Here is a 23,077-nt window from a genome sequence, read left to right as displayed (position 1 = left end):
GCCACAACATTGCCAGCAAATACTGCCTTGGCATCATTCAGCAGAGGTTTTTGTTTATAAAGATGAAGTCTTGAATACTGTTCAATAAACTTGTCACAAAATAAAAGAGGCTGATGCTTTTAATGCTTTACACAAAAGTACTCCACTGAGCTATACCATCAGGTTTTTGTTGTTGTCTTTGTTATTTTTTTTTTAAATCCTACAAATATTTTGTGCCTTTGGAAAGGTGGATTTGGTGATCTCAGAGGTAACCATTGTTGTTTATCCTTGTCTGCTAATGCTGAAGTGTGGAAAGAAGATAACCTGGAACGGCAGGGAGGAAACTTGATTCTAGGTCAAATCTGTGGTATCCACCTTTTCAGACTTTAATCTTGTATGGTTTGATAGCAAGCCACTTCGTTTTGTGGACTTGGAAAGAAACAGAAACCAGGTGCTCCTTTTTACAGAGGTGTCTTAAAGGGGGCTGTGATGGTCTTCTTAAAAAACTGATTAAGAAATGGGAAAAGAAATCTTCAGAATACATTGTCAATTGCACATATTTCTAATTAGAGGTTTCTCTTTTTTTGTTTACTTACTCTTGAATTAGTATGTGAGGTATTTTGAGGTGGGGAAGGGGGAGAGGAATCAAAAATATTGGTGCTTTCTGACATTGATGCTCTGGTTTTGTCCCTTCCACATTTGTTCAGCTGCTAAAAGACAAACATTAGCAAATGAGAAGTTTCCATAAACTCTGGAGTCCTTTAAAAAAAATTCTGGATTGGAGTTGCAGAGAAATTAGTGTGCTATTCCTTTTAACCAATGCTCTTGAAAAATATATATAACTTTTTCCTTTACCACAAAAGAGTTTTTAGCCTGTTTTTGAGTTTCAATACCCAGGTTGTTTTAGAGGGGTTTAGACTTAAACATACTTAATTCTAGGTGGTTGCTGAATTGTTCTAAAATTATGAAGGTTTGACTAAGTATTTGAAAAATCACAGAGTGAAATCAGCTGCCTACAGATACCCAGAATGGTCTTTACCATCTTAAAAAGGATAGACTGATGCTAATAATATGTTTTGTTTTCTTGCTCAGGAGAAAACTCACTTTAATTCATTGTTGTCTGCTTTCCAGTGTTTTACAGCAGGAAATGGTTTATCAGTTACGTGCATCGCCACCATTCTCCTTACCCCCCCCCCCCACATTAGAGCTTTTATGGGATATGGTAGAGTCCAAACTTACGACTATCTTTTTAATTAAAAAATTGCTTGATTTCAGTTTTGTCTTTTTAGTATAAAATCTGATAGATCACTTAGATTTACTCTGAAATTTCTGGAAAGAGTGTATTCTGGTGGTGGCATAGTTCTCTGATGCTGTAGTGACTTTTCTGGAAAAACACTTCTTAACAGTAAGAGCAAGTTCATCTCTTAATGGTGCCTGTTCCTGTAAATGTTAATTCTTTATTGTTCTGTTCCTGGATTTATTCTTGTTGCCTTTTACTACTTTGTGCCAGAGGATCTCTCAAGCATCTTAGAATTTGGCTCCTTTTCTGGATCATAATAATTAACAATGAACAACTAAGGTGGCAGTGCTTTTCTACATATTGCTCTACTACTGAAGAGTCCAGAAGGGGCAAAAAAGCCACTTGATGAAAGAAAACATTCTAGCCCCAGGGGCAAAAGGGCAGCACTCTAAAAATCTGGGGGCAGCAAATAGTGCTGGGGAAAACCTCATTAACCATCATCTTTTAATTCTCAGAGGCCCAGGGACCTTCCCCTGGTGAAAAAGTTGATAGTTAAGTCCTAGAACCTAAAGAAACCCAAGTTGTGGGTTAAATGACACAGCAGACATTGGAATTGGCATCCCAGCTGTACCAGACATCTGGATTCTGATTTTAGTAGCTTAATATTTCAAATCATTTTTCCTAGTCAGCAGGTGGCTTGCTATTTCATGTTGAGAGGAGGAGGAAGTGACTACTGGAGAAAAACAGCCATGACCAGCAAGAAAACACAATTTAATATGGACAGTCAGATGTTGAAGAAGCATAAGACACTCCCAGGAATGTGCTATATTCAAACAGTCTGCCCCTTAGTGTTTCATCCCCTCTCCATTCTGATGCTGCCAGTTTTTCCCTTTTACCTGCTTTCATTAGTAAGTCGGCTGGTAACCAGGGCTATGAGTTTCTCACTGCTGTCTATCTCTGTAGCCTGGCTGCCTAACTTGGGGGGGTAGGGGGGAATGTGAGCTCATTCATAGTTCTCGATTAGTGAATAAGATTTGTCACTTAAGCATTTGTGTTACATGCCAGATGTAACCAACCACGTTGTGATACTACTGTAAGTCACCTGTTAGTCCTTGCAGAGTGAAGAATGTTTAAGGGTAGAGATACTCAGCTGCTTAAGGGATCTTAAATCATACTAATTGGTGCTGTTGCTGATGTCATTTTTTTTTTTTTGCACTTCTGAGTGAATGCCATCCTCCACTGTACTCTCCCACATACTGTGTTGCTATACAGAGATGGTTATATCCTTTATACATAATTCTCTTTTGTGGTGTAGGGTCCCTCTGCTATAAATCTGGCTATAGTGGAAAGACTAATGCAGCTTTTAACTTTCTGAAGTAGATCCTGCCAATTATCTTTGCTTCTATGACCATTGAATTGACGGGTTAGAATTGGAAATGTCTGTTGCCTCCAAGCTTTTAAGACAGTTTCACATGGATAATACCTTAGCCATAGCAGTAACCCATGTTAACTATATTTTTTGAGCAGTGCTGTGCACCCAACACTTCCACACTGATAGAAAAGGAAGCAAAATAAGATGCTTGTTCTTAAAAACCTAAGGTTTTAAATAATACAAGTAAGTGCTCAGTTGTACTTGCGCATGTACGAGGACCATTCATGTCCTACAGGAACTGGATGGAGAGGGGTTTCCTGGCTAGTTGCTGAACAAGTGTAATGGAAGTATAATGGAAGCCTTGGGTGTAAGCTGAGTATGTTAATTTAGTAAAATGAAATGTTTAGTAGTGTGAGAGAATACTGGCACTCCCTAAAATGGTGTTTGTCCTGGAAGCTCTTAAAGTTGTGTTTAACAGTGTAACCTGAGTGGCGTGACTGAGCTGAATGGTGACTAAGGCAGGCAGGTGAGGGCTGTACTAGGGGTGTCCTGACCTATCAGAGGGATAGAACATTTTATCTTTTTAATAACCCTTTGACCAGCTGCCATGTACCAATTCTTATAAACAAACGGCCTAATAAGACATTCATAAATGCTGGATTTAAGTAAATTTTCCCATCAGTTTCACTACTTACACAGTTGACTATATGAAATTGATTCTTTTCCAGTTTTGCATTGATTTGATAGTTTTAGTTTTTTTGTATAAAATGTTTACCTCTTTGTTCTTTTTCTTCTAGAGCAGTGCTGTTCTAAGAATTTTGTCCAACAGAAATGTTCTCATTAGCACTCATGTTACTTAGCCACTGTAGCTACTTTTTTTTTTTTAAGGATTTTATTTGTTCTGTGAGAGAGAGTGCATGTGAGCAGGCAGAGGGGGGATGCAGAGGGCCAGAGAAAGAATCTCAAGTAGACTCCATGCTGAGTATGGAGCCCAAAGCAGGGCTTAGTCTCACAACCTTGAGATCGCGACCTGAGCCAAAACCAAGAGTTGGATGCTTAATTGATTGAGCCATCCAGGGGCCCTGCTACTGTAGCTACTATTAAATTTAAAAAGCAAGCTAGTGGCACCTATTGAACAGCGCAATCCTAGATTCACAGAACAGAAAATTTCCTCTTCATATCTGATCTTTGGAGATCACCATGTTAGGTAACACTGACCAATAGAAATAAGAGTCATTTATGTTATCTAAATTTTTCTAGTAGCCATGAAAAAGGTAAAAAGAAACTAGTGAAATTAATAATAAATTTTAGACCAGTATATCTGAAATGTTACTATTTCAGTGTATACTCTATAAAATTATTAAGATTTTGGGGGGATACTGTTTCCAATTTATACTTTACAGCACATTGTCTTTTGAACTATGCATATTTCAAGTGCTCAGTATCTGCTTGTGGGTAGGAGGCCATCCTGGACAGTACAGATTTAGTTTATGAGCTAGGTTATCCTCTGTCATTTCTCTCTAAGCGGTGTTGCCTTTTTCAGCTGTTTCTTTACTTTTCAGTATTTGAGTTTTGTTGCGTTCCTCTTAACCTTTCCCATTCCGGTTATGTTGGCAGTTTTTTTGAAGGGGTTAACATGCCTCAGTTACCCGTTTTCATGGGCTACAATGAACTTTTTCACTGGCTAACTGGGTCTTCTATTGTGAAATTAATCCACCAGAGTTCAGCAACAGAACTAGAATCTTCCCTATCCCCTGCTGACCCCCACCCCCTGCACCCCACCTACAGTGGGAAGTGAGCAAGTCATTGTGTGTGTGTAATGCAGTTTCTTTATTGTTCAGACCCTCTCTTTTCTCAACTTGCCTAACACAAAATTTGAAGAACAACCCATTTTAAGATCTCCTATGTATCCCAAGTGGATTTATTTTTTTCCAGTAAGAGGAACTTGCACTATGAACATTAGGTTGGTTTCTTTTTCCAGGGCTCTGGTCTGCTGCTTTTTACTTGGCTTCTTTATGCCATAGATCACATTGCACACTGGAAATGCACAAGCTCTTGTTGATGTCCTTGCCCTGGAGATGCTTAGGAAGGTGGTCCAGTACTATTGTCTTCTACACTCTGCAGATGATAGGCAGTGGTCTTGTTAAAAGAAGGTAGATCAACTGAGTGTAGGTTCCAGCAGAGCTGACTAGGGGCAGAATTGGGTGCCTAATAGGTAGTCTCTGAAAATTTTGATAAAAATCACATTTTCCTGAACTGAGTTCTACTTTATTTGCAGAGTGGGCGCTTGTTATTTAAGGTTTATTACTTTGAATAAACTTAAATTCTAGTCCTATACATGCAGAATCTAGCAGTTCCTCTTTTCCTGCTTGACGGACAAATAGAGGAAACGTGGTGGATGCAGAATTCTTTTCCATCTTAGTATAAGGCTAGTTGGTATAGGTCATGGGAAGAGGCCACGTGAGCCTCAGTCCTCATGTGGAGTGTCCAGATTGATTTCAGATTGGACTGGATTACAAGGTGTGACCTGTTGCTAAAATGGATGGAATAGAAATCATATTCTCAGAGTTGTGGTTCATTTGTTACTATATGTCCCAGGATCAGTCATTTCCTTTCTCTGGCCTAAGTGTTTTAAGCAATATGATTAAATGAGAGAATCTCATTGTGTCCAGTTTCAAGCTTCTGTGATTTTACGAACCCAGCCATTCTGTTTCTTTATGGAAGTTTGTAGGTAATTTGAACCTTAAACTACAGAAAAGCCCGTGGAACTCAGTATTTTGGTCTGGTACTGCTTTGATGCATTTCTGAGTTTGACAGCAGTCACACTGCAGCTTCACAATTTCATTAGAAGAGAAAAGTAGGGAGATTCTTCATTCCCACCAGCTAGGTCCTCTGGGGCAGGTGGACCCAGAGGCATTTTTCTTGGTTGTCCATGAACCAGCTAGTTAGATAATAGTACAAAGGATCCATTTATGAGCACTGAGAAGAGGAGCAGTTAACGATTATTCGACACTTACTCTGTTAGTGTCAGGCAGGGGATACTTTGCATGGTTGTCCTCATTTTATCCTCACAAAAACCCTGTAAGGTTGATATTCTTATTTTCCCTACCTTCAAGTGGGGAAATCAGGGGAAGAGAAGCAAAATAACTTGCTCGAAGTCTAATTAATAGTAAGGGTAAGCAGAGATGATTCAGTCATAGGCTGTCTGCATGACTCCAGAAGCAGAGCCCTCCTTCAACCATTGCCTGTCCCTAACTTTTGGGAGAAGACATGGGAGGCCGCTGGCAGCACTCTTCTGTCAGGGGTCTTGAGCCTGCTGGGAAAGGATTCTGGACCAATGTTTATTTTGAAGTAGGCAGGTGGAGGCTTCATGTAAACACATTCAGAGTTCTAGGGCAGAGAAAAACTCTGGTTCCAGTACTGTCCTATCTTGCTTGAAGGCCATATGTTCTTCCTCAGTTTACCTCTTTACTCATACCCAATTTGCTGCTCAAGCTAGGTTCTCTTTGAAGAGTTGAACACAGGTTGTAGTTCAACTTGGGATAAGTCTTCTTGGGATATTGTAGTTCGACTTCCAAACTTTTTTGACCTTCACAGAATATAGCAGGATGGGACACCCTGTTACCATTTACTGTACCATATTTTCTGCGCTTCACTTTTTGTGTGACGTTCACATTTTTAAGCTTTATAGTATTGCCAAATACAGTGGCAGCCAGACTACTTAGTATTATAAGGATCTAAACCAAATTATTTTTTAAACTTTTAGTTTTAAATACAATTTTTGTAGCCTGTAGTCATATGTGTGAATAAAGAACATACAGTTTTATGGTAGGGATTTACATAATTGGTTCCGTTTGTGACTGTCTTCGGGGGCTGTTAAATTTGGGGCATCTCTGAGCTAATAAAGGGAGAAGCAGGGGTAAAGAAAAACTTGTCAACCTTATTCATGTCCCTTGAGGCAGAGAAGGAAAGGAACAATGGTGATGGGCGTAGTTCATCCTTTTAATCTGAAGGGAAAAGAATATATTCCATGGGTGGTGCTCTGCCGTTTGGGAGCCTGTGGAGAATTTCCTGATTGGCTTTCAAGACTTGATTGAGCATCTGAGCTGCTCCAGCATGCCAAGGTAGGCAACAGGAGTGTGAGCATGGCTTTGGTTTGTTGGAGTGATCCTGCCACCCAGACATTTTGGTGCTCTCTTCTTCCTTTTCAAAGCCTGGAAATGGAATTGGAAGCTGGTTCCTTTCTTTGTTAGTCTTTTGGGAAGGGAAGATGGTAGCCTAATACCTGAGCATGAAAGGCCAATGAATTTCAGCTTGACTGGCATGAACTGGATCTAAGAGGAGTGATGTGTTCATGGATTTATGAAGAGCAGAGTTAGAATCTCCAAGACCGTGGAGGGGATGCCCTAGAAAATGGACACATCACTCCCTTTTTGCCAGAGCGGGTTTCCCTATCAACGATGGTAAACCAGCTAGCTGTGGGAAGGGAAGCTCTGATTTTTAGCATTTGTCCAATTTCTGTGGCTTAAAATATGGATAGACATGCTGTGAAACCATACAAGCCTGCTCCAGCACATTGCTGTAACCTTTCCTTGAGGTGCTTTGAATTGCTATCATATGGTTAGGTCTGTGCTGTGTGAAATAGGAGATGCATAGCAATGTTCTAAAGATGTTATTTTACAGACAGTTGAGCTAGAAACATTGACACTACAGTTGTGGTGTGGATGAGTATAGTAGCCAGAGTAATAAATTTTTGAGTGATGGGAGATACTGTGAAAAAGAGCATCTGAGAGCTGAGCTTGAAGGAGGATGATAATAGCTAACACTTACTGGTAATAATAGTTCAGACTGTGCTAAGCACTTTGCATACATTATATGAATCTTCCAAAAAAGATCATATCCCCCGCTTTACTCTTCAGGAACCTTAAGGCTTAGTATTTTGCCTAAGTTTCATAGGTAGAACAATTGTTCTGGTGGGTGTGTAGTGATATCTCATTGTGGCTAGGGAGAGAAGTAAGGCCAGTATTTGGGGCCTGATCACTTCATCAACAGAACCCATGCTCTTGCCCACTACATCACACTGCTGTTGGATATAAGAAGGAAAGTTCTTCAGGAGAGGATGGTATGACTGTACTCCAAAGTTCTAGACACGAGGTAGGAGAATATTTGAGTTTTGGTCCTCATTTTGTTTAGCCGTGTATGTGGCTTTAGCTAAATCACATTTTACCTCTCTGTCTTGAATTTAAGGACTTGATTTAAATGATAACTCAATTCCTTTTTATTTCTGTCAATGGAGAAAAGCAGAGGAAAACAGCCTACAAGGCAGAAAAGATCGGTCCTATATACTTGGTTGTTTCTGTTTGCAGTTCCTGACTAGCACCAAATAGAAAGGTTGGGAGTGTTGGGAGCACATAGAAATAATAAGCTAGTCTCTTGTGTTAAGTGTTCCTAAAAAGCTCATTTCTCCCTTGATGGTTTTGGCAGCAGGCTAGGTCTATATTTGGGTCATTTCAAGGATCCTTGGATTATCACTCCTTTCCTAGCAGTAATTCAACAAATATTTACAAAGTGCCTGCTATGTGTGAGTCACTAGAATGGGAGCAAGACAGATCTGGTCCCTTCTTTTGTTGCATTTATAGTCTATTAGATGTAACAGATAAACAAGTTGCACATTTTGATAGGTCTGTGAGAAGCTGGGCTTCGTTGGGTTGGAGTCAGGGAGGGTCTTCGACTTGGTTGAACTGAGAATGGAAATGAAGAGACTAGTTAGAAGACTGTTAGAGACATCCAGGCAAGATATGTCGGTTCAGAAGAGACTGGACACAAAGACCTGGCAAATATTAGCTAGACCTGTCTTAAAAAATAAATAAAATTTCTGAGATTTTTATTGACTCACTTAAATGTCATATTTAAAATGGTTTTATAAAATTTGAGTCCCATAAAGGAGGCTGAAAGTCCCATGAGATTCATTGTAATGGCACTAGATGAAAAGTAAGTGAGTCTGGCTTAAGGATGTAGCTGTTCAAAGGATATAGGATGGAAACGTGACATGAACTAGGAATTTTAATTCTTTAAGATTTCTAAACAGAGGTAGGCTTGGAAATAGATCTTAAAGGAGATTAGGATTTGGGAGAGATTAATAATCCCAAGCATTAGATAATTTAAAGGGAATATGACAAAGGATAGAAGAGTGTACATTGTAAAGATTTGCTTATAAAGGATTGCTAATTCCAATGAGAAGCAAAGCGGGGAGATTGAGGAGAAAACAACTGGTAGGACAGCAAGCTGTGGTCTCTTAGAAATTGATTCCAGTCCCATATGCACATGTGGGCCCACATCATTCTGTTTGGGATTTTAGTTTGATCCCAGAAGAAACTGAAAAAGTATAGAACAGAACCAATTGTAGGGAAAGGGTAAACATGCTAATAGACTAGGAAAGAATGCTCTTGTCTACCACAAATTGAGGCCTTACCAGAAGCAGCACCTGACCCACTGCTAATGGGTGTTCCCCAGATGAAAAGCCTCTTTCTGGGATCTTTGAGAAGTCAAGAGTGGTGGAAAAGGCAGCAGTTCCCGTTGTTGCCTGTAACCTCACCACTACAGATAATTCCTGGCAATACTTCTGTACTTAACAACAAAGTGTCAGGAATAAACACCGAGTTCTCCACTTGGAGTCCTCCACTTAAATTTTTCCCCAGCATTTTATTGTGAAAACTTAAAACGTACAGAAAAGTTTTAAAAAAATTATATAGGAAATAACCATATATCTGCCATTTAGATCCTACAATTTAAATGCTCCTATATGTGTTTTACCACGTATCCATTCAACATACCATTTTACTTTTTTGGTGCGTTTCAAAGAAATTGTGAACATCACACCTCACCCATAAATATTTCATCATGTCTTGCGTTCATTATTTCATGTAGGTTTTTTGGGGAGGGGGAGGTGGTAAGCTTTACATATATAATAACATATATACACCTTAAGTGTACCATTAGATGAAAATGAAAAATGTGTTCATGACTCACATTCCTGTCAAGATAAGGAACTTTTCTGTCTGCCGCTCCCCCTTATCTCCTGCTGCTTCTCAGTTGATACCTGCCCTCAGGGTACATGGGAGGAACAACCAGTATTCTGAATTTTTTTCACTGTAGGTTAGTTTTGTCTGTCTTAAAAACTCCATAAGTGGAATATATGTATTTTACACTTCAGATTCCTCCTTGTTGCAGATATTAATAGTTTGTTTTTTTGTTACCAGAGCAGTTTTCTATTACATGTATAAACATGGTTTATTCATTCTCATATTCATGGACACTTGAGCTGTTTCATATTTTTGGCTATTATGAATAAAGCTGCTATGAACATTCCTATACAAATCTTTTTGTGGACATAATGTTTTCTTTTGGATAAAAATCTAGGAGTGAAATTGGTCTTGGACTAGATGTGTGTTTGGTTTTCTAATAAGCTGCCAGACAGTTTCCAAAGTGGTATATTTAATGCTTTCACTAACAATGTATGAGATTTCCATGTCCTTGCCAACATTTGGCATTGTCAGTTTTTCTACTTTTAGCCCTTGTGGTGGGTATGTGATAATATCTTGTGGTTTTAATTTGCATTTTCCTGATGACTAGTGCTTTTGATTACTCTTCCTTTGCATATTTCCAATTCTGTTTTCTTTCATGAAGTAACTGATCAGATTTTTTGCCCATTTTAAATTGTCATTGAGTTGGAGGAGTCCTGCATTTAAATTTTAAAGCTCAGTTGTACAAGATAAGGATAGAGAAGACTTATTGCTGGGACAGTAATTCAAATGAAAAAGGCCTCAAAATTTGAGTTGAGCAAAAACACATGTTACCATTTATTCAGCAAATGGTTATGAGTACTAACTATGTTCTAAGCACTGGTATTAGGGATACAGAAGTCATACCCAACCCTAGTTCCAAGGAGGCCATAGATAATGAGAATAGACAGACAAAAGTCAAATTTTTGATATGGCAGTTTCAGTGTTATATCACTAATATTTACTGAGTACCTGCTATAGGATAGGTACTGTTAAAAATTCTGGAGATAGATTAGGCAGACTACACGTGGTTCCTACTCTAATCCAGCTTATTTTCTTGGGTGTTTGTGGATAAAGACACCACAGAAGCCCTGATAAGGAGAATGAGATTGAAGTTGTGTGTATGAGGGTCAGAAATGAAACATGGCTGAAACATACCTATGTGGCTAGGTGATTAGTTAAGTGTCAGGTCTTTGAGGGAAGGCCTTGTAGACCAGGGAAAGAACTTTGGGCTTTGAGTATTTGGGGATGCCATTCCAGAGTTTTAAATGAAGAAATGGTATGGTCTAGTTTCTGTTTGGCTAATAAGCACAGAAATGTGTCTGTGTGTGTTTGCAGGAATGTGATGAGGAGACCATGTAATCATCCAGAGGAGAGATGATAAATTTTACTTGGGGAATTTGGGTGAGGCTTCATAAAGGAATAATGTCCTAGCAAAACTTTGGATGACAAGGCATATGTTAGACAGGAAAGTCAGAGGTATCAGCATGTGTATGTTCCAGGAGCCAAAAATAGATTTGGATGACTAGTTGGTTGGGTGGTAGAATAACAGGAGGTAAAGCAGACTGAGAAGGGCTTTGAAGGTTCACTTAGGGATGCAGGGTCACCATATTACACACCTACTGAATTCTGTATGGATGTACTGTCTGGAGTTATGCCACAAGGTGGCCTTGCTAGGGAGCTTGGCTCTGAACCTAAGGGCCATGGGCATCTATGCAGGACTTCTAGTTAAGGTAGAGACTCTGGAAGCTGACACAGGAAGACTAGCTGAGGCATTGTTAAGGAGCCTTGAGAAGCCAGTGAAGAGGCAAGAGACACTGAGCCCTGAAGTTAGGGATTGTTAAACCAGACGTAGAGGCTTTGGACTTTGAATAGTTAAGAGGACTTGAGTTGTGGATTGGGGGGAAAAAGCTAATGGTGTCCTTTAAAAATACAAAATAAATTAAAATATTGAAATAATAGATAAGTGTTTATAGATTATAAAATCCTCACCTTCATTCCACTTCCCTGAGGTGTACCTAAAAGTTGCAATTTTTGGTGTGCCTTCCATTTTTCTGTGTATTTATTTTGTGTACCTATTCAAATCTATTGTACATACACATACACTTAAAGTTTAAAATGGAGTCCTACTTACCATTTTTTGTGACTTTATTTTTTCATAGAATACCAATATAATATAGTTCTGCCTTGTATTTTACCTGCTGCTCAACATCTCATTGTTTTAATGTACTGTAATTTACTTGGTGCCCAATAGATAGACCTTTGGCAGTCTCGGGTGTTTTACTCTTCTCAGCAATAGTGAAATGAATGTTCTTCGTTTGTTTCTGTTGTGTGCAAACATTGCTTCAGAAGAACATGTGATGTGAGAAGCCTGGAGTCAGATTGTGACTTTGGGAAGTTGTGGTCCCACTCCTTTGGGAGTATGTGTTCTTCTTTGGATCTGTTCTTAGGGACCTCCAAAGGGGGAATGATAAGGCTGGTCAAAGTCTAAAAGCCACATACGAGGGGCAACATTCAAAAAGAACGGGGGCTCTTTTTCTAGATTTTTAGCTGGGGATTTCACTGCTTCCAAGTATCAGATGGTTTCTCAGAGGCTTTCCTTGTGAAAGTTTAGACTGGGGAGAAATAGGACAAATACATAGAAATGAGAATTTAACAGACTTGAGTTGGTTTGGTAGGACTTTTTGAAGCAGGACTATCTAATGGATTAGAAGAGTGGTGGATTTTCCATCATTGGATGCTGTCAAGCACAGACTGAGGTGCTATGAACAGGCAATATGTGAAGCAAACCAAAGTGTAAGAGTCATTCTAACGTTGGTAGATAATAGCACTCCAGATGGAGACCATGAGACACCAAGATGGGAACAGCACAAACTGTGGACTGGGTTGGGGGAAGGATTGATTGAGGATCAGTTTAGGGGAGGCTAAGGCTAGAGGCATCCTGGGGTATAGTGCTGGGAAGTCTGGAGTGCTGAGTGAAGCTGGATGAGAGATCTGACGTCAAGTGCAGTTTTGGTACAGTCAGCGGGTGTATGAGTCAGCGGGGACACAGGGATAGTAAGGAGTCTGAGGGTAATTATTAATGGGGACTGTAGGAGGAGGGGTTACATGGGAGTCAAGGAGATCCATGCAAGAAGATAGTGTTTCAGCCAAGGAGATGGGTAAATTGGAAAAATTCGTGTTCCTTGATTGCCAGTCAGTTTGGCAGTGACTGAGCTGGGAGCTGAGACTGAAGATGGCCTTTTGGATTTCATTCAGCAAATATTATCTAGGTGCTTGGGATAGAGCAATAAACAAGACAAAATATCCCTTCCCCCACATTTACATTCCCTCAGTTTACATTCTAGTGGGCAAGAGAGGTTATATATTAGACAATAAGTGATAAATGCTAAAGAGAAAAAGCAGGAAAGGGGTATGTGATGCATCAGTAGGGTTGAAATGTTAAGTACCTAGAAAAGGAGAACCTTTTTCTTCACAATAAGATGATTCTGAATAAAGATCTAGAAGGAGTGAAGAAACACTAAGCAATGTGGATAATATGAAGGAAGAATCAAGTTTATTTGAGGAATGGCAGGCAAGCAGACCTGTGTGTTCAGAATGGAGTGAGCAAGAGAGGTGTTAGGAAATCAGGTTAGAGAGATCTAGATCTTTTAAGACCTTGGAGACCATGGTAGAATTTGTATTTTTTCCTAAGTAATGGGCAATAATGATTAGAGGGTTTGGGCAGACATGTAACATAACCTGACTTACGTTTTAACAGGATCTCCTTGGTTGCTGTATTGAGAGTAGTCTGTTGGTGTGAGGAGGGAGGTGGAGGTGGGGATGGCAGATAAGGGAGACCAGGTAAAGAGGCTAATGCGATAAGCCCAGTGGCTTGGACTGGGTGGTGGCAGTGATACTAGTGAGGAGCTGGCCATGAGCAGCTGATTGCCTGCTCAGAGAATCAATTGGGGGAATCCAAACACCACCTCAAGATGCAGGGCCTGAGAGTTAGTGAGAAATCATTGGAGGAAGAAACTTTTTGGGGAGTTGTATCTGGATCATGGTCATGTTGGGATTAGGGTCTGATCTGGGCTCAGTAAAGGGTCAGAGTGAGATTCATTGGTCTCAGAAGATCAGGGTTGGATTCTGGGTCTTGAGAACATTATAGGGATTTTAGGCTGAGGACCAGTTTGGGCTCAAAGTTGTCAATCAAGGCCAGTGTACTTTTTCTACATCTTCCCATCATACCAGGGTTGGTTGTACTCACTGTGTCTTGTCCCATTGAGCTCACCTGAGGGAAATAGAGGAGTATGGAAGCTCTTAAGATCCTCTCTTGGGTGTCATGGAGCTGGATACAGGCTCAGCCCTGCCTGCAGGGAAGCCTACTGGGCTTCCCAAGCTGGGACATATAGTCAGGGAGGGGTAGAGAAGGGTCCTCAGTGCTTGACTTGGGTCCTTTTTTCCCAGATGGCCCACTGCGTGACTTTGGTTCAGCTCTCCATTTCCTGTGACCACCTCATTGACAAGGACATCGGCTCCAAGTCTGACCCACTCTGCGTCCTTTTACAGGATGTGGGAGGGGGCAGCTGGGCTGAGGTGAGAAGGGTCTTGGGGGTTAATGTTGTGGAGGAAGATTAGAACTCTTTTGGGGGTGGAGGGTATGTGACTGTGATACTGCTGGCCTCTGCCCACAGCTTGGCCGAACTGAGCGAGTACGGAATTGCTCGAGCCCTGAGTTCTCCAAGACTCTGCAGCTTGAGTACCACTTTGAAACAGTCCAGAAGCTCCGATTTGGCATTTACGACATAGACAACAAGACACCTGCGCTGGGGGATGATGATTTCCTAGGAGGGGCTGAGTGTTCCCTAGGACAGGTATGTGGGGCTAGGGATTAAAATACTTTAGACACATGTTCAGTAAGAGCCCTAACAGCCTAGACTGTCTGGAACGTGAAGGTGGGGGTAAGCAAGACCTAACCCTGCCTGAGATTTTACTCCCCCATCCACTCTACTCTGCCCCAGATAGTGTCCAGCCAGACAGTAACTCTGCCGTTGATGCTGAAGCCTGGAAGACCTGCTGGGCGGGGGACCATCACGGTAAGAAAGAACTCTGAGGAGAGGAGGATTATATCAGTGAGGAATTCATGAAGGATACAGTCTCCTGCCTCCCCTTCCTAGGTATCTGCTCTGGAGATGAAGGATAGTCGTATAGTGACCATGGAGGTGGAGGCCAGAAACCTAGATAAGAAGGTGTGTCTGGAAAGAAGCCCTGGAGGGTTAAGAATTAAGGGGCAGGAATGGTGTTTGGGGGGGGGGTTAAGAATTACGGGGGTGGGACTGGGGACTGGCAAAATGGTTGTCTCTCCCTGAGTCTTACACTGGGGTCTCTGTGTCATTGACAGGACTTCCTGGGGAAATCGGATCCGTTCTTGGAGTTCTTCCGTCAGGGTGATGGGAAATGGCACCTGACATACAGATCTGAGGTGTGATACCCCTGGGATTGGGTGAAGAGGGATAGGAGAGACTCTCCTGGGGCTTGTGATTACCAAGGTTTGGAACAGGGAGAAATAGACTGCGTATGGATAGAGAAGAGTGACAGCTCCCCATATTGCCAGCCCAGAGCTCACTAGAGGCCTTACCCTCCATCTTCAGGTAATCAAGAACAACTTGAACCCTACATGGAAGCGCTTTTCTGTTCCCCTTCAGCATTTCTGTGGGGGAGATCCCAACACACCCATCCAGGTGAGTTTGCCTCCTGAATGTACCTGGGGAGGGATTTATTCTCACCTGCCCCCATCCCTGGTCTCTGTATACACATACACCTTCCTCACGCACAGGTGCGATGCTCAGACTATGACAGTGATGGTTCGCATGATCTTATTGGTACCTTCTACACCAGCTTGGCCCAGCTGCAAGCAGTCCCGGTGAGTGCCAGCCCTGCTCAGGAGTGCGGAGGTGGGCTCTAAAGGACTGCAGCCCCAGGGAGAGAGGGGGGGGGGGCAGACCAGTTCCAGCTGATGCTCTGGGAGTTTCCTGCCCTAATTTTTTCTTTCCTCACCAGGCTGAGTTTGAATGTATCCACCCTGAGAAACAGCAGAAAAAGAAAAGCTACAAGAACTCTGGGACTGTTTGTGTCAAGATTTGCCAGGTGAGGCAATAGCCCATGGGACCCAGGCTCTGACCTCTGTGCTCCATGGCCCCAACCCCTTCACCCCAGCCATGATCCTGGTTTCATCTGCAGGTAGAAACACAGTATTCATTCCTGGATTATGTGATGGGAGGCTGTCAAATCAACTTCACTGTAAGTTGCTTTATCAGGAATAAGAGAACAGATCTGGGTCTCGGAGTGGCCTTCAGCTCCCCTCCTCTCCTCCTCCTAGGTAGGCATTGATTTCACGGGCTCCAATGGAGATCCTTCCTCCCCGGACTCCCTGCACTACCTGAGCCCAACAGGGGTCAACGAGTACCTGACAGCACTGTGGAGTGTGGGCAGCGTGATTCAGGACTATGACTCGTGAGTAACTTTCTTTTGCCCATCCCTCAGCCTCTGGACTCACAGTCCCCTCTCTGTCTCTTCTCAACTCACTGTCTTCCCACAGGGACAAGCTATTCCCAGCGTTTGGATTTGGGGCCCAGGTACCCCCTGATTGGCAGGTGAGTACTCTTTCCTTCCCCAACTCCTATTTTCAGTGTCAGCGTCCTGATTTGGGGGAATGTGGTTGACTTGCTGTGTGGCACCCAGCTTTATGTGGTGATGCAGGGATGTATCCCTACAGACACATGTACAACGATTGTTCAGGACTACATAGCTCCCCCACAATGCTTGCTGTATACCACAGTGTCATTTTTCTTTGTACATTGATGGTCATCGGAAAAGAACCTCCTTTTGATTCTTGCCCTCAGGTCTCCCATGAATTTGCCTTGAACTTCAACCCCAGTAACCCCTACTGCACAGGTAAGTTCCTTCAAACTCCATTGTGAGGCAGATCTGTCTACACCAAGAAGGCCCAGTCCATGCAGACAAGGGATTGTGGGGGTAATGTGGTAGATATCTGATTCTGTTGTCCAGAGAAGTAGATTTTATTTTTTCAAAGATAGATTCATTCATTCATTCATTCATTCATTCATTCATTTGACAGCATAAGTAGGCAAAAGTGGCAGGCAGACGCAGTAGAAGGAAGTAGGCTCCCTGCTCAGCAGGGCTTGATCACAGGGCCCCAAGATCATGACCTGAGCTGAAGGCATCCACTTAACCTACTGAGCCACTCAGGCGTCCCCAGAGGAGGGGATTTTGGAGCTAGGTCTTTAGACTCAAATCTACATCTCAGGTCTTTTATCTTGCCTCTTTATAAAACCATGTGAGTTGGGGCCAATTTACTTTGGCTTCATAAAAGTGATACATATTAAAGGATGTTGAATATTTAAGGAGAGGATATGTATAAGCTCTCTCTAAGCAGTGGTAGCTGTTACCACTTTACCTTTGCCTGGAAGCTCACTGGTACCTGTCCGGGCGTTCAGGGCGCCCTTTGCCCACACTCTTGTCTAGAGAGGGCCAAACCTTGTAGCACCCCAGTACCCCCAAGTGGGCAACAAACTAAATGGGAAAATTTGACCTGACCTGATCTGGGTTTTTGACATGAGTTCAGACTTAGATAAAAGTTGTGAGAGTAGTTATAGGGGCTTTAGGTCTTTGGAGCTCAGCACAGGCCCTAGGTCACAGATTCTCCAACCATAAATACATTTGCTTCATGATTCTCTGTGTTACTCAGATTCTCTATCTCCCTTCCTCTCCCTCCCTATCCCCTGTGCTATGTATATAAATAGCTATATATTTACATCTTTAGGTGCATGTACATATGTGTGTGTGTGTGTGTACACATTTTTTTCCTGAAATGTTTGAGAGTTACAGTGAATAAGCCCTCCGCAAAGTGTGCCTCTATGACCGTACCAACTTTGCGCCCTTCATTGTTTATCAGTGGATGGTTCCTAAAATCAAAGACATTCTCTTATGTAACTACAGTACAATTCTCAAAATCAGGAGATTAACATCAATACCATTATCCAGTCTAGAATTTATTCAAGTTTTGCCAGTTGTCTTTTACAGTTAAAGAAAATCTCAGATTACATAATCCATTTGTCTGTCTTCCAGAGTTCTTATCTTTCATGATGCTGAAATATTTTAATATTACAGCCTAGATAAGTAGAATGTCCTGCAGTTTGGGTTTATCTGATATTTATGATTAGATTGAGATTATGTACTTCTGGTGGGCATATTATAGAAGCAATGCTATGTGTTCTCTCAGTATACCATGTCAGGAGGCCCTGATGTTGATTTATCCTATTACTAGTCATGTTAACTTTGATCATTTGGTTAAGGCAGAGTCTGCCAGGTTTGTCCACTGTTTGTAATTAATAAGTGTCTTTGGGGAAGATGCCTTGAGACTATATCAATATCCAGTTACTCATTAACTAGTACCCTGTAGTTTTAGTATCTTATAGTATTAGCACCCATTGATGATCTTTGCAGTGTTTGTCAGATGATTTTGTAATTCCTCCTCCTGCATTTATTAAGAGTTTCCTCTTGGGGCGCGTGGGTGGCTCAGTGGGTTAAAGCCTCTGCCTTCCGCTCAGGTCATGATCCTAGGATCCTAGGATTGAGCCCCCATCTGGCTCTCTGCTCGGCAGGGAGCCTGCCCTCCCCCGCCTGCCTCTCTGCCTACTTGTGATCTCTGTCTGTGAAATAAATAAATATCTTTAAATTCTTTTTTTTTTTTTTTAAAGATTTTATTTATTAATTTGACAGAAATCACAAGTAGACGGAGAGGCAGCCAGAGAAAGAGAGAGAGGGAAGCAGGCTCTCCGCTGAGCAGAGAGCCCGATGCGGGACTCGATCCCAGGACTCTGAGATCATGACCTGAGCCGAAGGCAGCGGCTTAACCCACTGAGCCACCCATGTGCCCCATGAAATAAATAAATATCTTTAAAAAAAAAGTTTTCTCTTCTTTCCCATTAATTACTTATCTAGGGGTTCTTGTTAAATGGATTATAATTAATTTTATTATGCAGGTTATAATCTGATGCTTAACCATCTTAGATTTTTCAGGGGACCCCCCCAATCAGATTTAAGTCAAGTTGTGATTTAGGGGAAGTGCCCTTCTCTTTGGTCTTAATTCTTTTATCATTAGGATAAAGTATAGTACCTTGGGTTTATAGTGGTGATTGAATGAAATGCACCCTAGTTCCCAGATTTGCTTTGCCAGGATGGTGATGTCAGGATTGGTATTTTACAGTGTTTTTTGCCCTCCTTTTCTAGGCATCCAGGGCATTGTGGATGCTTACCGCCAAGCCCTGCCCCAAGTTCGCCTCTATGGCCCCACCAACTTTGCACCCATCATCAACCATGTGGCTAGGTTGGCAACCCAGGCTGCACATCAAAGGACTGCCTCGGTGAGGATCATTGGAGGTAGTGGTGGTGGGCAGTCTTGGTCAAGGGTTCCCTTCAGGGATATGTAACAATAGTCTTCTTACCAGTCTGGGAATGTGTGGCTGGGGTGTTTAGAAGGTCTGCCTCAGTTTGTGAATGGACTTATCCCCAGCAATACTTCGTGCTGTTGCTGCTGACTGACGGTGCTGTGACAGATGTGGAGGCTACACGTGAGGCTGTGGTGCATGCCTCCCACCTGCCCATGTCAGTGATCATCGTGGGTGTGGGTGGTGCTGACTTCGATGCCATGGAGCAGCTGGATGCTGATGGTGGACCCCTGCGTGCACGCTCTGGGGAGGCAGCTGCCCGTGACATAGTGCAGTTTGTGCCCTACCGCCGCTTCCAGAATGTAAGTGGGGCAAGCCTGGAGGCAGACCGGATCTGGGAGTTTATCTTTCCACCTCTCTGAGTGGGAATTCTCACCTTTCCACTGGGGCAGGGTTGGGTGTTGGGGTTTATATTCTTTGTATCCTTTTTTTGGGTATGAAATGTAGACTTCGGGAAGCTGTCAGGGGTCATCACTGACCTTGCCCTTTTTCTCCTGGCAGGCCCCTCGGGAGACACTGGCACAGACTGTGCTTGCAGAAGTACCCACGCAACTCGTCTCCTACTTCAAGGCCCAAGGTTGGGCCCCATTCAAGCCACTTCCACCCTCAGCCAAGAGCCCTGCACATGCTCCTCAGGCTTAGATTCCCTCAGAGGGTGGGCTATGGCTGGTCCTCAGCCTTGTGTCCCCAAGGTCTCTGTGGGCATGGTTCAGCCCTACACATATTCCCCAGTGCTGCACTTTACATTTTATACTTTTATATTTGCTCCTGCTGTTGCTCTTGATCCCTCCTGCTTGCACCTGGAGTCCTTCATTTAATAAAGATCAATGAAGACCAACTGATTTGCCACCACTCTCTTTTTGAGTGGGACTGAAAAAGTCCGACTTTTGACTTTTAGCCATATTTATTTTTCCTGAGCCTTGGTTTATCCCGTTAGAGTCGTTGAGTGAAGGATACCTCTGATAGGCCTAGGCAAAGAAATTCGGTATGCCAGGCCAAAAGTCTAGAAATGCTTCTGTTTTTAAAATACAAGGATCAAATGTGAGCAAAACAGCCAGCTTGCCCTGCCTTAGGACAGGGCTGAGCTGGGAACACAGATAAGGTGGAACATGCTAGGTGAGGGATGAGTTTAAGGACTATGCTAGTCTTCTGGAGGAGGGAGCAGTGGTGGTTTTTGTTTTTTGTTTTTAAAGATTTTAATTATTTATTTGACAGAGAGAGATCACAAGTAGGCAGAGAGAGGGGGGAAGCAGGCTCCCTGCTGAGCAGAGAGCCAGATGCGGGGCTCGATCCCAGGACCCTGAGCCCATGACCTGAGCTGAAGGCAGAGGCTTAACCCACTGAGCCATCCAAGCGCCCCTAGAATCCTGAATTTTTATTTTTTTTAAAGATTTTATTTATTTGTCAGAGAGAGAGGGAGAGAGCAAGCACAGGCGGACAGAATGATAGGCAGAGGCAGAAGGAGAAGCAGGCTCCCCGCCGACAAGGAGCCCGATATGGGACTCGATCCCAGGACACTGGGATCATGACCCGAGCCGAAGGCAGCTGCTTAACCAACTGAGCCACCCAGGCGTCCCGAATCCTGAATCTTTTTAACAGCTAATTTTTTTACTAGAAAATTGATAATGTATTTTTATTATAAAAGCAAGAATACAGAAAAAAAAAAATATGCAGACTCCCATATGCCAAAAAAATATTTGGGGATATTTTTTAATCTGTCTTGCAAAACTCTAATCTATACATGTTTTTTTTCTTTTTTTTTTTTTTTAAAGATTTTATTTATTTGACAGAGAGAAATCACAAGTAGATGGAGAAGCAGGCAGAGAGAGAGAGAGGGAAGCAGGCTCCCCGCTGAGCAGGGAGCCCGATGTGGGACTCAGTCTCAGAACTCTGAGATCATGACCTGAGCCGAAGGCAGTGGCCTAACCCACCGAGCCACCCAGGCGCGCCCTATACATGTTTTTTATTTTACAAATATGGGGTCATATTATACATACTATTTTAACGTGCTTTAAAATGCATGTTAGTACAAAATTATTTCAAATATAAATATTTTATAAAATAGATAATTGAGCAGGTGAGGGTTCCTATCTTTCCTAGGTCTGACAATTTTTAATTAGGATATTATATTATTTTAATTTGATTATTAAATTAATTAATTTAATTAGGATATTATATTACTCATACTCTTTGTACCTTGTTTTTATTATATTTTGGGTGCCTTACCTATTAGAACTTATTGGTGACCTTATTCTTTTGAATGCATAAATTACTCTGTGTATGAGTATCTTACAGCTTATTTAGCCAGTTATTTATTTATTTATTTATTTATTTTAAAGATTTTATTTATTTATTTGGCAGAGATCACAAGTAGTCAGCCAGGCAGAGAGAACGGGGAAAGCAGGTTCCCTGCTGAGTAGAGAACCCGATGTGGGGCTCGATCCCAGGACCCTAGGATCATGACTAGAACTGAAGGCAGAGGCTTTAACCCACTGAGCCACCCAAGCGCCCCCAGTCTTTCACTTATTGAGATTTGGGTCTCCTCCAATTTTACAATATTACAAAGTGTTGTAATGAATATTTCTGTACATTTATCTGTGCATTTGCCACAATATTTCTGAAGGCAGTTCCTAGAAGTAGAATGCTAGATCAAAGGATGTGAATATTTAAAATTTTAATAGATAACTGTAAATTGCCCTCTATAACAACATTTTTTTGTATCCCTTTTTCTGTTAATCTGACAAGCAGAAAATATTTTCATTTTTAGCTTGAATTTAATTTTTGAAGGTGTGGTACCATTTCATGTATTTGTGAGTTACATTTCTTCTGAATAGTCTATTTATAGGTTCTTTTGTTGTTTCAGCCTTTATTTTTTTTTTTTAAGATTTTATTTATTTATTTGACAGACAGAGATCACAAGTAGGCAGAGAGGCAGGCAGAGAGAGAGAGATAGGGAAGCAGGCTCCCTGCTAAGCAGAGAGCCCGACGCGGGGCCCAATCTCAGGACCCTGAGATCATGACCTGAGCCGAAGGCAGCAGCTTAACCCACTGAGCCACCCAGGCGCCCCTCAGCCTTTATTCTTACACGTGGAAAATATTTCCTTCCAAGTTATTGCCTTTTCATTTATAGTATCTTCTAATCCATAGAATTCTTTGGAAGTTTATGTATACTAGTGTAGCTTGCTTTTTAAGAAATTATCCATATATCATGAATTGCTTTCCATGACATTAAACATTCCCTTAAATATTACCATTTCTTTTGGTCACATTATTTTGGTAGCATAATTTACCATCTTATATGGGATTCCTGGGTGGCTCAGTCAGTTAAGCGTCTGTCTTCAGCTCAGGTCATGATCCCAGGGTCCTGGAATCAAGTCCCACGATGGGCTCCCTGCTCGGCAGGGAGTCTGCTTCTCCCTCTCCCTTCAACTCTCCCCCTGCTCTTGTTCTGTCTGTCTCTCTCTCTCTCAAATAAATTAATTAAAAGTTGGTTTATTATCTACTATTTCCGTATTCTCTTTATAGTGTAATGAATATCCTTTAAAGCATTATCTTTGATTACATTGATATATCCCTTTGTTTCCATTCTTAGAAATGAAATTACTATGATTAGAGAATAATAAAAAGTTTGGTTTTTTTTTTTTTTTTTTTTTTTAAGATTTTATTTATTTGACAGAGAGAGATCACAAGTAGGCAGAGAGAGAGGAGGAAGCAGTCTCCCTGCCAAGCAGAGAGCCCGATGCAGGGCTTGATCCCAGAACCCCGAGATCATGACCTGGGCTGAAGGCAGAGCCTTAACCCACTGAGCCAGCCAGGCGCCCCAAGTTTGGTTTTTTTTTTAAAGATTTTATTTATTTATTTGACAGACAGAGATCACAAGTAGGCAGAGAGAGGGAGAGAAGCAGGCTCCCTG

The 23,077-nt window shown here is 41.9% G+C and overlaps 1 protein-coding gene across 6 annotated transcripts in view; it reads left to right on the top strand.

The window, feature by feature from the left end:
• Positions 1–20,002, top strand: part of CPNE1 (copine 1) — a 35,064-nt gene extending 15,062 nt beyond the window's left edge. For all 6 annotated transcript variants that reach the window (XM_082746190.1, XM_082746189.1, XM_082746192.1 and 3 more), the window contains 15 exons: positions 14,102–14,230; positions 14,329–14,508; positions 14,656–14,730; positions 14,812–14,883; positions 15,036–15,116; positions 15,286–15,375; positions 15,471–15,557; positions 15,695–15,781; positions 15,875–15,934; positions 16,014–16,147; positions 16,233–16,287; positions 16,537–16,588; positions 18,947–19,080; positions 19,230–19,466; positions 19,666–20,002. In XM_082746190.1, the coding sequence (XP_082602316.1) occupies positions 14,102–14,230; positions 14,329–14,508; positions 14,656–14,730; positions 14,812–14,883; positions 15,036–15,116; positions 15,286–15,375; positions 15,471–15,557; positions 15,695–15,781; positions 15,875–15,934; positions 16,014–16,147; positions 16,233–16,287; positions 16,537–16,588; positions 18,947–19,080; positions 19,230–19,466; positions 19,666–19,806 (1,614 nt within the window). In that variant the 3' untranslated portion in view covers positions 19,807–20,002. The remainder of the gene's footprint in view (positions 1–14,101; positions 14,231–14,328; positions 14,509–14,655; positions 14,731–14,811; positions 14,884–15,035; positions 15,117–15,285; positions 15,376–15,470; positions 15,558–15,694; positions 15,782–15,874; positions 15,935–16,013; positions 16,148–16,232; positions 16,288–16,536; positions 16,589–18,946; positions 19,081–19,229; positions 19,467–19,665) is intronic.
• Positions 20,003–23,077: the final 3,075 nt, after the last annotated feature.

This window comes from Mustela nivalis, assembly GCF_964662115.1.
Source record: "Mustela nivalis genome assembly, chromosome: 8".
Taxonomy (NCBI): domain Eukaryota; kingdom Metazoa; phylum Chordata; class Mammalia; order Carnivora; family Mustelidae; genus Mustela; species Mustela nivalis.
Note: the sequence above shows the minus strand (reverse complement) of the source record. Positions and strands in the feature narration are given on the sequence as shown.